The sequence below is a fragment of the Manacus vitellinus genome, unplaced genomic scaffold, assembly GCF_001715985.3.
Source record: "Manacus vitellinus isolate BGI_N305 unplaced genomic scaffold, ASM171598v3 scaffold_37_pilon, whole genome shotgun sequence".
NCBI lineage: Eukaryota > Metazoa > Chordata > Aves > Passeriformes > Pipridae > Manacus > Manacus vitellinus.
The window spans coordinates 2,512,324-2,524,831 of NW_021940517.1; the positions used below are offsets into that span (position 1 = coordinate 2,512,324).

The 12,508-nt window shown below is 41.6% G+C and overlaps 1 protein-coding gene across 3 annotated transcripts in view; it reads right to left on the minus strand.

Moving 5' to 3' along the window:
* PDE10A (phosphodiesterase 10A) overlaps window positions 1-10,659 on the minus strand; it is a 350,975-nt gene extending 340,316 nt beyond the window's left edge. For 2 of the 3 annotated variants that reach the window (XM_025895637.2, XM_029961609.1), the window contains exon 1: window positions 10,316-10,658. In XM_025895637.2, the coding sequence (XP_025751422.1) occupies window positions 10,316-10,406 (91 nt within the window). In that variant the 5' untranslated portion in view covers window positions 10,407-10,658. Of the gene's footprint in view, window positions 1-10,315 lie in introns of all 3 variants that reach the window. The other variant, XM_029961608.1, reaches the window with a different exon arrangement.
* Window positions 10,660-12,508: the final 1,849 nt, after the last annotated feature.

Consider the following 12,508-nt stretch of genomic DNA (forward strand, 5'->3'; position numbering starts at 1 on the left):
CTGAACAGATGATCTTTACAGTTCCCCTCTCCTGCTGCTAGAAGCTTCCCACTCAGCTTCTGCTCCTATTTGTTCATCCTTCTCTGGCAAGAACTACTCTTAACTGTGTTAATTTTCTTTTTTGTGGGTTAATGTTGGGTAACGTGCTTGCAATTGCCCACAACTAATAGATTTCCAGTGATTGACTTTACTGCACTCCTGGCAGTAAGTAGGGCATATTTCTTGAACTAGGGTCATTTTAAGGGGTTCCTGAAAGCACCTTCAGACATTTCATGGCTTCATTTAAACAGCTACTTTCTTGGTTCCATGTAGGATTTTAAGCAGGAGAACAGTCTTCAAAGGCAGGTCACTATCCTCCAGAATATTAAGTTAGAAACATTTCAAGAGTTTGAACAAAGCAAGAAGCATGACCTTTTTTTCATTTATTTATTTAAGGCTAAACTTGGCAGATATGAGAATATCCAACTGTAGTTAGACAGCCATGATCTCAGCCTCTGGCTGTGCAAAGATATCTTAAATCTGTAGGTTCTGTGCAGATCCAGGGGATTTTTGCCAAAAAGTTTCCTGAATAAAATTAAATATTCCTTCATTTTAAGCTTTACTTTTTTTTTCTTCTTCCTTTCTTCATAGCCTATTATAATCCCACATTAAAAATATACAATACTTTAGGATTAGCACTTCTTATACTGTACTTTCCCCACCAAAAATGACTGTGATAATTCTTTAATGATTTAAAAAAGGTTAAGTATCATGCATCTTCTGCCTTTAAGCACCAGTGAGGTACAGCCTTTTCCCAATTACTGTCCATTTACCTGGGAGTGATACAAGAAGGCAACAAGACATAGGCCTGCCAAACAAAATCTTGGGAACACTCAATGCCTGGGTTGCAGTCACAGAAGGAATGGCATCTGTCAAAAGCATTCTGTGAGAATGTGACAGTGGCATACTAGAAGCCACTTACATTATTAGCTTCATAGGCTTAGATAAAAGATTATCTAGATGCTTTGGCCCCTCAAAACCCAATAAAAATGTTGTATACAGCACACATATGTATATTGGTCTCTTCCCAGAGTTAATCCACCCATTCCTTGAATTTAGAAGCTTCACATCTTCATGAAAATCTTTTTCATGAAAATCTTTTTCAAAACTGCATATGCAGCATTAGCAGAGGTGTACATTTAGGTTTCTTTGCAAGCACTAGCTACCACCAGTCAGGACTGCGGCTTTGTATTTCACACAGCTTTTTCTCTGTCTATGCAGACTAATTGCAATGGGTCTCTCTTTCCCCAAGATACAGCAAAGGAAGGTGTGTGACTGGATCACAGTTGTCTTCCTTTGTAGTTTTAAATCTGGAGAGCTGTATGCTGCTATTGCCAACTATAGGCCTTTCATCTAGTCAAATGTGCACCTAGTTCTCATGTGCACCTCTCTGCCTAAATCTCAGCATGTTGTTCTTGCATATGGCACTGAAATTGCAAGTATTTTCAAACTTCTTGTGCTAACATAAGCATATATAGTTTAAAATTAACAGGCTATGTAAGTCAAAGGAAAAGTAATACAATAATGACCAACATTCAAACAGGACCTTCTGCAGAAAAGTATCTGGATCTTATGAATTAGCCTATTTCAGGTACCATGACCAGAATCTAATGCAATCCACATGATTTGCCTCAAAACCCTACACAGGCCAGAGAAGCATCTCCTGGAATCAGAAGTTCCACTGCAAGAAAATGCTGCAGTTCATCACAGACTGTAAAAAGTACAAAGCAAAACAAACAAAAACATCCACCAATATCCCCAAAACACTGAAGGCAAGGCCTCGATTTAACAAATGCAAAAACTGGCCTGCACAACATTTCTTTTGTTTCCAAGAAGTTACTGAGTTCCTTAAGAAATCAAGGAAGATCAACGAAGAAGAGAGAACTGTCCACAGCCCACTCCACACAACTAAGGATGCTCTTCATACTCTGCAGGCATGTTCAGCTGTTGGTTACCACTTCCCAGACCAGCCACAATATGACTCTGGGAACCTGTTTCTGGTTTGGCTTTGAAAGGGAGTAGAAGTACTCATGCAGTCAGTCTTATATAGATGGCACAAAAGAGCTGTAAATCAGGAGAAAGGCCACTTACTCAATTGTTTCTATGCAGCCTCTAGGTGCGAATGCTCCTAGTCCTATTTCTGGCCAGGTCACATAAAGTTGAAGTCACCCGTAAGTTATTAACTTTTTTCCCCAAAGACAGCTGGACAACTTGCACGGGCAGTTAAAACAGAGACCTACCATCTCAACTAATTTGCAATCTTTAGTTACAAAACATAACATTAGAAAGTGATTAGCAACATACAGAGCAGATCTGCAAAGACTGAATAATAATTATAGTCACCATAAGCCTATCTTGGCTGTATCTGTACCAAAGGAAATATGTCAGAAAAATAATGCAGGCAAATAAACAATATGAGAAAAATAAAACAGACTTTCCATGGGCAATGCCTAGAAAGCTAATCACTGATCACAAACGGAATGTTAAACTGCTTATCTTGCATAGATACTGATTTGTTACACTAACCTAACAGGTACACAAGGATTAAGAAAAATGCATAATCATGACTATGAAAAAGGGTTATTCTTGAAGTTAGTGATCTTCTGACATTTAGTCTCTGCTCATGCTGCTCTCCACCTGCCTTAAGATTTTCACTCTATGATTTTTCTACCTTCATCTCTAAATTTAAGTAAGCTTCCCCCTGAAGGCTGGATGTCTGTTAGTGCTTTCCAGGTACTATCTGAGAATTATCTTTGTTTCTTCTTTCATTTGTTGTAATTATCATTTCATACTGCTATCATGTATGACTCCTCCACCTCTGATCTGCATTGTACTGGTTTTAACTTTCCTGTATTATATATGGGCCCAACCCTACCTGAACAAGGTAAGAATCAATCTATTACCAGCTGTCCCTCAACTGAGATACAGTACTCAACTAAAACACAGTGTGGATAGCCTTAATACAGCTTGACACTTGAAATACAGCTGCTCATTCCACATGTTAAGCAGATGTACTAGGGATGAACTTAGGAGCAAAAGCTCAATTGCCCAGTGCATGGGCACATCTTAAATGTCAACATTATTAGCCGTCGCACTGTGATTGAAGTGATAAACACACAAACCAACTGTATTCTAGCCCATCAAACCCAGACAGCATCTCTCTTCTCCTCCTCCAGCATAAAGTCACAACTGTTGCTTACTGGGTTGCCAAGCTTACTGCATTATCACTAGTAACTTAAAAACAAGATTATGCTCAAACAGTACAGAAACTTTAAGGCCACAAGGTGAAAACACAGTGACTTCCTTAATAAACAAATGCTTCATTAGAGATTAGAGTTTCTATTTTTGTATATTAACAACACAATGCCTTTAAAAAATACATACATTTGCATTTTCGTGTCACTTGCCTTGTGTATCTCTCCTCCTTTCCCACACAGAAGCACAGATATGTTCAGAAACCATGGCAAGGTGGTATCATCAATAAAACACAGCATCCTACCAACACAGTGTGATCAGGTGAATAGGAACACTGTAAAAGGGAGATCAGAACCCTCCATCATACATTTCATAGTAAGGGTAGATATGCATTCCTTGGTTGACTAGGAATAGGGAAGCAGCTTCATTTATTTATGTGCAGAATGAGGAAAGTGGCTACTAAAAGCAAACAGAAACAATGCAAATTGCTACTAAATCATGGAGATTCATACAGATTTTCATTCTACCAGAAATTAAAGGAAATCTGCAAAGTTTTTACATTTTTTACTTCACTTCCTTTATAAACCTCTCAGCTTTATGACTGCCCTCCCTATTCAGCTTTTTCTGCAAGTTTTAGAAGGCATCCGAAATCAAGGGTCTTCCTTTTTTTTCAGCCGGGGTCTCCATTTCCCAGGCAGCACCTCTACCAGTCAGGGGAGCACCTGAGGCCAGGTGAGGACAGGACTCTCCAAAGACTAGTCCTGGTCCATTCTGGGAGGCCACTCAGGCTCATTGTGCAGTCAGGATGATTTCTTCATTGAAGATCATTTTCAGAGCTGCTCTCTCCCCATTGCCTTTCTAGGCAGGGAGACAGCAACCACCAGGTGTGGACTCAGCCAACAGCTGACTCCATTTAATAGCAGTTGCTACCTTGAGTTAACACTTACTGGTACACTGCAGTATCACTATCTGCAGGCTGGGCCAGCTAAGATGGACTAATATCTTGCACTCACAGCCAGGAGGAAATGGGATTACAGCGCTATCTTTGCATTAACTACCCTTCAACTTCATGGAGCCCTCAAACAGTTACTACCAAGCTTTAAGATATGCTTTTCCTGGAAATGGTGGTTATTTAACCAAAGCACCAGTTTTAATAGTTAATCAAGAGACTTCTTCATTGCTTTTTGCTGAAATTAAAATTTCTGTCTCACTAGGCATTTTTATAGCTTTACCATTCATGCTACATGAAGAGCATAGCTGAAATATCTAAGTGCCCACAAATAATTAAGAAGTCATCTCCATTTTTCAAATGTTTGGATAAATTTATTTATAGGGCAAGTCAGTAATTCACCCAAAGTCACACTTTCCAAATAAAGCAATTCTGTCAGATACTTAAAGTATCACTCCTTTCCCTGTGGCTGCCTCTTACATCAACTGGGACAGCTTTTTCCCCTGGAATGCATAGAGTGACCTCACGTCTTGCTAGCAGCAGCTTGAGACCAAGATGTACTAGGGTGTACTGCACTGTTGGACAGGAAAGTCCTCCCCTCTACATGGAAACACTGACTCAGCATAATGCTCAAGCATTAGCCTTTGTATTTTACTTCAAACAAGGCTCATAAACTTATACCCAAGCACACACTAGCATACATTTCTATGTGTGAAACAGAAAAAGTGGAAACAGAGAAAGTCCTCAACAGTCTTTATGAAACAGTGGATGGGAAGACATGCCAGCAATAACACCCAAGGAAGACATTTTTGTCAGAGAGCTCTTACAATGCTATTTCAACAAGAGCATATATATACTTTGCCCCCAGTCTCTCTTCCCAAACATTTTGAATTCTCCTTAGCTTTACAACTTTCCAGCATACTGAGTTTGCATCTTCACACAAATTGAAATGGGTTGGTAAAATTGTCATCTTTTCCAGCATGCTAAATTTGATCCACTGAAACCAAAAATTAGACCCCGTATATGGTTCACAGCATCTGGAAGGCAGATCCTTGACTGTCTCTGAAGAAAGAGGTAAAAAAATAAGAAATTAAAAATCTAACACAGGAAACTATCAGTAACCATTAAGCTAATCAGCTTTGGAAGGTATGGTTTCTTTTTCTTTAACAAAACCCTTAAAAAGCTGTTGCTGCAATCTTTTTGTCTTTTTTTTTTTTTTTTTTTACTTTTTCCCTTGTGACACAAACTTTTTCCTGTGAACTGAATTGAGAGGATCACTTTTTTCTCTTATTACAGTATCGGCACAAAACCCAAGCTGTACAATAATTCCCTTCTCTTTCCCATGCCCTCACAAATATATAAGCCTCTGTCACTAAACACCTTACTCCGATTAGCCAAATCTTCCAGAGTGTGATCCAGAGACAGAGAGGGCTTGTTTGTTTCAGGGAGCAGAAGCTAAGTGGAAAGAAAAGAATAGTAGTCAGGACACAGACAAGGGAGAAATATGAGTATGAGAGCAACTGAAGCCTCAAGTCACACTCACAAATGAGGAACTGCCAAGGGAAGAACTGTTTTGCTTTTCTACCTGTATCAGGGAAACATGAAGATCAACAACAGTGTTCAGAGCCCAAAGGAATCCCAATATTCACTTGTGTGATAAAACAACAAATGGACTAAATACTGTAACTAATTGCATTGATGAAGACCAACTATGTGGAAAACTGTAATTCAGAAGTTGGGTTCAATGCCGATTTCCATTACATTAACGTAACCTTTCAATAACAAGACAGAACTTGGTTTCCTGTGTCTGATGATCCCAAATTAAGATTTAATAATAATCAGTAACTTAATAGCAAATTTCAAAACAAACTAGAATGTTAAGCACTCACACAAATCATCAAGTGTTAATCAGACAGAATTGTTTAGTATAAACTGCTCCCCCTAGTAATTACTAGGAAAGTATCCTTTGCACAGAAGTGACCCTCAAGAGGGCTTTGACTAATAGTAATTAAGACCATCAAAATCTTGAAAATGCTTTCTTATGCACATGGTCAGTTTCATTGAATTCAAAAAAAGTAGTTACGTCTTAAAAGTTACTCTTGGGCAGACAGGAGTTCAACTTTGCCTCTGGAAGAGTTTCACAACAGTTCTCTCTTTAGAGACCGATTTTGTAAAGCGCAGAAAACTCTCAACTATCACTCATATTTGTGGCAATGGAGACCATCTGAACTACAGGGGAAGAAGAAATGCATTTATTTATCTTCATACATAATCCAAACAGAGAAAGAGAAGTCCAATGAGAATTTAGAGATTCCTTCTTTCCTTAATCCGTCATGCTCAAAAATCTCTGAAAGAAAATTTCCAAAATAATGTATTGCACTATATCCAGGAACTGCTGAATAATTTTGAGAAGCATTACTGTATAATTTAGGCACAATATCATATCGCATTTGGTCCTGAGAAGTGTCCGCATTTCATTTGTTTGTTCTTAAACCAACACCCTCCATTTTCACATCTTCCACACTAGCTTTCAACACATTCATAGAAATGGTAATTCACAGAAACGGGACCCTTCTTCCATCTTTTTGTGCTACAATTTTGAGAAAAAGGGTTATTGCCAGAAGAAAAGACCTCTGCTTCAAATTCAGTTGAAAAACATCTTTGTCATTTGACTTGCACTGAAGCCTGAAAGATCTGGTCAAAAGTCAGGAGTCATCTGCTGAAATACAGCTGTCTACATCATGCTAGATGTTTGGACTACCTTTATATTCAGTTGGCAGAAACAGCACTTTTCAGATCTGATTCTGCTGACTAAATGTAGACTTCCTCTTCAGGAAGAGATGAATTGATCCCTAGAAATGTTCTGCTTCCTGACTATAAAGGGAGTGCAGAGAGCTGAGTTTCAACAGACAAATACCACCTTCTCCACGCTGGGTATCACACTGAACAACCATATCTGGTTTCTCTGCTAAGACCTTATCAGCTTTGCTGGAATTTCTCACACTATGATCTGTGCAAATAAATCACTGTAGTTACCCTAGGCTTCATGCACAATCAATGGAAAGAAAGGGACGATTCAGTTCATGTAAAAACCTGAATTCTCCATGGAAATGCCACTGTGTCTCCAGAGTTTATGGGAATGAGCCTTACAAGCTCACCTCCTAATAAAGTGAAGCAGTGAAGTGCCTTGAATTAGACAAGTTCAGGGTCTTGCTGCTGAGAAAGGGGGAGCTGCGAAATAGCCCCATCCCTTACCTCCTGTCCACACCAGTAAGGCTTGAAATGTACAGCATCAGACCCCATAATAAAAGGCAAGGTTACAGTATGGATTACAGGGTCCTTCATTAAATACTTTGGAGAATAAAAACACAAACACATCAAGGAAGTTTGAAAAAATCTGTATTGTGGCCTACATAGTGTCTGTCCACCCACAGCTTTACCAAGTGAGGATAAACAAGAGCTGAATGAAGCTCCGCAAGCGCACACTTCAGTTGGCCAAATATCAAACACAGTCTGGAGCAACTAAGAATTAGTCCGCACTCTCTTAAGATTTAAAAACAGAAGGGCAGACCCCAAAAGGGTCTGAGATTCATCTGTTTGCAGCACTTGCCACCAGCTTACCAGGTGACATAGAAACATAAGATGGCAGATCTGGATCCAGGCTTTCACACGTTCATGCTTCTGTCACATAAAGAAGTCACCTCATTAGCCTAGGACAGCAGGGCTTCCGCATTCTACTTCTGCAGGAACACAGGATTTGGCAGCCTCCAGAAATCTGAGCTCTCTAGTTTTCTTCCTTAGTTTACTAATGCCCATTTCCCCTTCCTCGCCTCCCTGCTCCCAATGCACACACATTTTGATGCTAAAAGTCAGGTGTTACATGGCTTTTCCATACTTCTGGGCAGACACTACGCACTTGCCCACCAAACCAGCAAGTATGCCTTCTCCACAGAGGTAGTAAACCTGCTGTAAGAGGACAATGCTTCATCGTGCAGTGCTTCAGATTGATCCAAAAAATTACCTGCACATACCATGCCTTAAGAAAGGCTCACATCCACCATCTCACACAAAAATATATTCCCTACAACGTTGTGATACATTGCACAATCTTGATGGTTTCTACAGTTACGTAGTCACAGACAATGTAATTAATAAGCAACATTTCTTCCTGTAAAATAGGAGGGAGAAAATAAATAGAACAAAAGTTCACAGAAAGAAATTTGAGCTCAGAAATAAAACTATATTTTTAATCTAATTTCATTATTTACTGTGTCAAAAAAGACACAAGCCTGGATTATCTAGGTGAAAACACAGTTTTTCAAAATACCTTGTGTCCCCTTATGAGGAAAATGATACCTTATGTACTCTCTTTAGATACACATTAATGCTTTATTAAATATTTTTTCACTTTCCATTTAATTTGTTTTGTACACATTGAAATCAAGAAAGAAGCAATTCTGTGTTAAAGTTATATTTTGTTTTCTGTTTCTTGTTACATAACCAGAAGTGTTATAGAAAATATTATTGTGGAGTTAAAAAAAAAAAAGGCATTTAAAAAATGAAGACCAGACAAACATCACTACATCACAAAAATGTGTAAGGTGCTTCTACACCCATTATTGGCATATATTTAAAATAAAATTACATATAATCTATACCAAACTTTCAGATCTATGCCGAATGCCCTTCTGTATTTAAACTCCTCCATTGCTGACAAAGGGGTAAGATTTTCCAGGTTAGTAACAGCAAAATTCCACATTGCAAAAACACTGAATACTGTCATGCATATAAAGTCATTCACAGGGTTTGAAAACGTCCCTCCCATGTCAAGATTAGTCTTAAGCAGAGAAATTACAAGAAAATGTGAACGTGAATCTTATTTTCCTGGTGGGAGAACCAAGCTATTTAAAACCAACAACCACATAAACCCTAAACCATATCTATTGAGAGAGATGGTGAATTACTACCAGTGCTCCTTTCCAATGAAACCAGAAAAGCACACCAGCTACTGTGCTCGAAACATTTCCTTGCAAAAAGCAGAAACATCTGTGGTGGCAAGGGAATTTCATGGTCTGGATGACTTGTGACATTGGGATCCTTCACATCTCTTACAAAGAGGGTCACAGACTCCATGTTGAAGAACACACTCATTCCATTCCTCTGTGCTCTGTGTACACCTACCCAGGCAAAAGCATCGTGTTTCTGAATTCAAGCATGCACAGAGACATACTCACATCGTCATCTGAACCCACCACACACCCACCGTCTCCCACCAGAGCCATTCACAACAGCCCGAAACACTGCTCTGAAACCAACTGGTATTTTCCTCTCCTCTCTGCATTACAGCCACAAGCCCAGAGCCCTGTAGCTCAGCTTGATTCATGTGGGCCCACCTCATTAAAATAATCACAAAGGAAGAGAACCCACTGGGCTGGCTGAACAACAAGAAATTTGGCTGCAGAACTCCTTCACACTTGTGTACATAGCTGATTTTACACCACTCAGCTGCTACATTCACATTATCTTGTCAAAAAGTACAGAACAGCTTTCACCACAAACACTTGGAACTCGAAAATTACAGCAAAACCAACTTTAGCTGGATACAAAGTGTACGCTACAAGGGCAGTGTTTGAAGCCCCAACATGGCACAACTGAAATTGTACGAGGGATGGGGGCTTGCTGAACGAAACTGGACCCACACAAAACCACAGCATATATATTAGGTGCCTATAGCTCATTCGCTGCCCAAGCTAGGAGCGCACTGCAAACAGATTTACACAAGCTACAAATCAATGAGGCAGTGTGGCTATGCCTATGCCAGTGACAAACTGCAGTGGGAAAGGGAGTCTGGACCGCTTGGCAGACCTGCCATTCCCCTCAGCCACTCTCCCACACCTCCTTCCCTCGCCCCTTCCCCTTGCTCCCCTTAACCCTTCCCCTTTCACAAGTTCAGTGACAATGCGGTGGGAGCAGCCCTGCAGTTTTTAACCCTGGTGGTGGGAGCAGCCTGGCCTAAACGTCAAAGTCACCCCAGTGCCGGTGGGCTGCAGGAGGCCAGCCAGGCCGGCACGTCCCTGCGGTGGGCTCCCAGATGCCAACCGGCCTGCCACCTGCAGGCCTCCGCCGCCCTACCTTGCTCCTCGCCGGCCCCAAAGCAGGCTCTGGGGTCCTCGGGGGGGAGCCGGGCTCCGCCGCCCTCCAGGGCTTTGCGTTTCTTCGACATCTGGTCGGTGTTTGGGAGTTGAGTTTCTCCTCTCTCTCTCTCTCCGGGGAGATGAGTGTATGTAGAGAGAGAGGGAGAGTGTGAGGGAGAGAGACACAGGGAGGGAGAGAGAGAGATTGAAAGAAATCGCTGCTTAAAGAGAGGGGAAGAGACTTTGGAGTGGCTGGAGAGCAAGTAGGAGGCAGGGACTAAGTGCAGAAATCCTACAAATCACAATCCCATCAATTCAGCCCCACGTCTAAAGGGGCTGGTTGAGGTCTCCCTCTTCCTTGCCTGTTCATCTGAGTGTGTCAGTGAAAATTAAAGATAAAGGTAATAGTCCCGTGGGTTTTTTTCCTAATGTTAGCAGGTGGTGCTTTTTTTTTTTTTTTTTTTTTTTTTTTTTACTGGGGGGAGGGAGGAAGGAGAGAGCTGATTGATATTATTTTCCTCTGTTAGGACTCCTGCTGGTTAAAAAAAAAAAAAAAAAAAAAAAAAAGGAGGGGGAAAAAAAAGGTAAAAGCTGAATGGATGGGGGGAGGGGGGAAATCAGAGGATTAAAAAGAAAACCAGGAGCAGAGAAGGTGGGATGACTAGAGCCTGCAGGTGCAGGGAGGTTTAATTCCCTGCAGGGGTCATGTGCTCTGGGAGTCGGGGATCCTCGGCTCCCCGGAGGTTGCCAGCGGGCAGGGGTCTCGGCAGTGGTTTGCAGCCACCCCACCTGGCACCCGCGGGAGCGGCGCCGCAGCCGCCTGGCAAGAGGCACCGGTAACTCGCACCTTGCAAACTCCGCCGTGAAGTCAGTACCCCCGCAGTCGCTCGGTCGGTCTTTCTCCCTCCCTTTGTAACCCTTTCAGTCCTGGGAGCAAGATGTGCCGCTTCCCGGGGGAGTCCCGTTCCCCCCGACCTGCCCCCTTCACGGGTGGATAGCAAGGCTCACTAGAGGATATTTATTCCCAGGGGAGTGGGGATGGGGGAGGGAGGAGGGGGCGAGGACACAACTTACCCTCCAAACTATGCACAAGCTCGTCTCTGCTTTCCCCTTCAGATCAACTTTAAAGAGCAGATTCTCAGTCCGGGAGGAAAAGAGGCAGGGGAGGAGAGGGGAAATTGTTTAGGAATAGCTGTTGCCAAGTGGGTGAAGTTCAGGGTACAATCCTGGCTCTTCCACGCTCCAGCAGCCCAGCATCTTCCCGGGGTCTGGAGAACAAGGTGTTCAACAAGTCTTCCTTGTTACCCGAAATTGATTGATGATGGCTTTCCCGCCGGACTGTATTTAACAAAACGATGCAGAGAGCTACTCTGACGAGCAGGAAATTTTAGAGGAGCTCGCAATATAGCTGCGGTCTTAATTTATCTATTTCTGTCTCTCTATATACATACGTACAGACACACATGCACACCTGTGTATGTGTATATGTATATATAAATAAAAAGATATAACTCTATCAATACAACGTTGGGTCCACAGGATCTTAGAAAAGCTTGCCTGTCGGCTGCGTGGAAGTTAAAGAGTTTTTCTTAAGCAAAAGGGGCTGATGCTTGGACACATCTCACGTCCAACAGGAGGCAATGACGTCTGTAGCTTCATTGCTATAACAGCACCAAGGCTGCAATTGCCATTCACTGAAATGATAAGGGGCGCTCAGACGTAAGCAGTCTGGACCTCTAGCAAGAGACTGAAGCGAAGATGATTTTTCCCCTCCCAAAACAAATAATAATGCTAAAAAACACCTAAGGAAATAGACGGAGGAGCAGGGAAAGGAATCTAGGTCTTGCAGTCACACGCTTCTACAAGACGATCCTCTAGCTCCAGAAACATTTATTTTTTGCAGCTGACTAGACTTTGGGAAATTTCAACGTATTATGCTTGTTCGGGCAGGGGGAGGGGAGGGATTTTTTTTTTTTTTAATTATTTCTGTCTCCCTTCAAGCAGGCATTGATGAAAGCCGAGTAAAACTGCCCTCCCCCCATCTTTCCAAATATATTTCGGCTCGGGTACATGCTGAATTGTTCATGGTGTATGGCTAGATCTTAAGTAGCAATTTCTTGCTATGTAGGCTGCAACGATTTTTTTTAAAAAATTTTTTTTTTTTTTTTAGAACTGGAAGGTACTTAGAAAG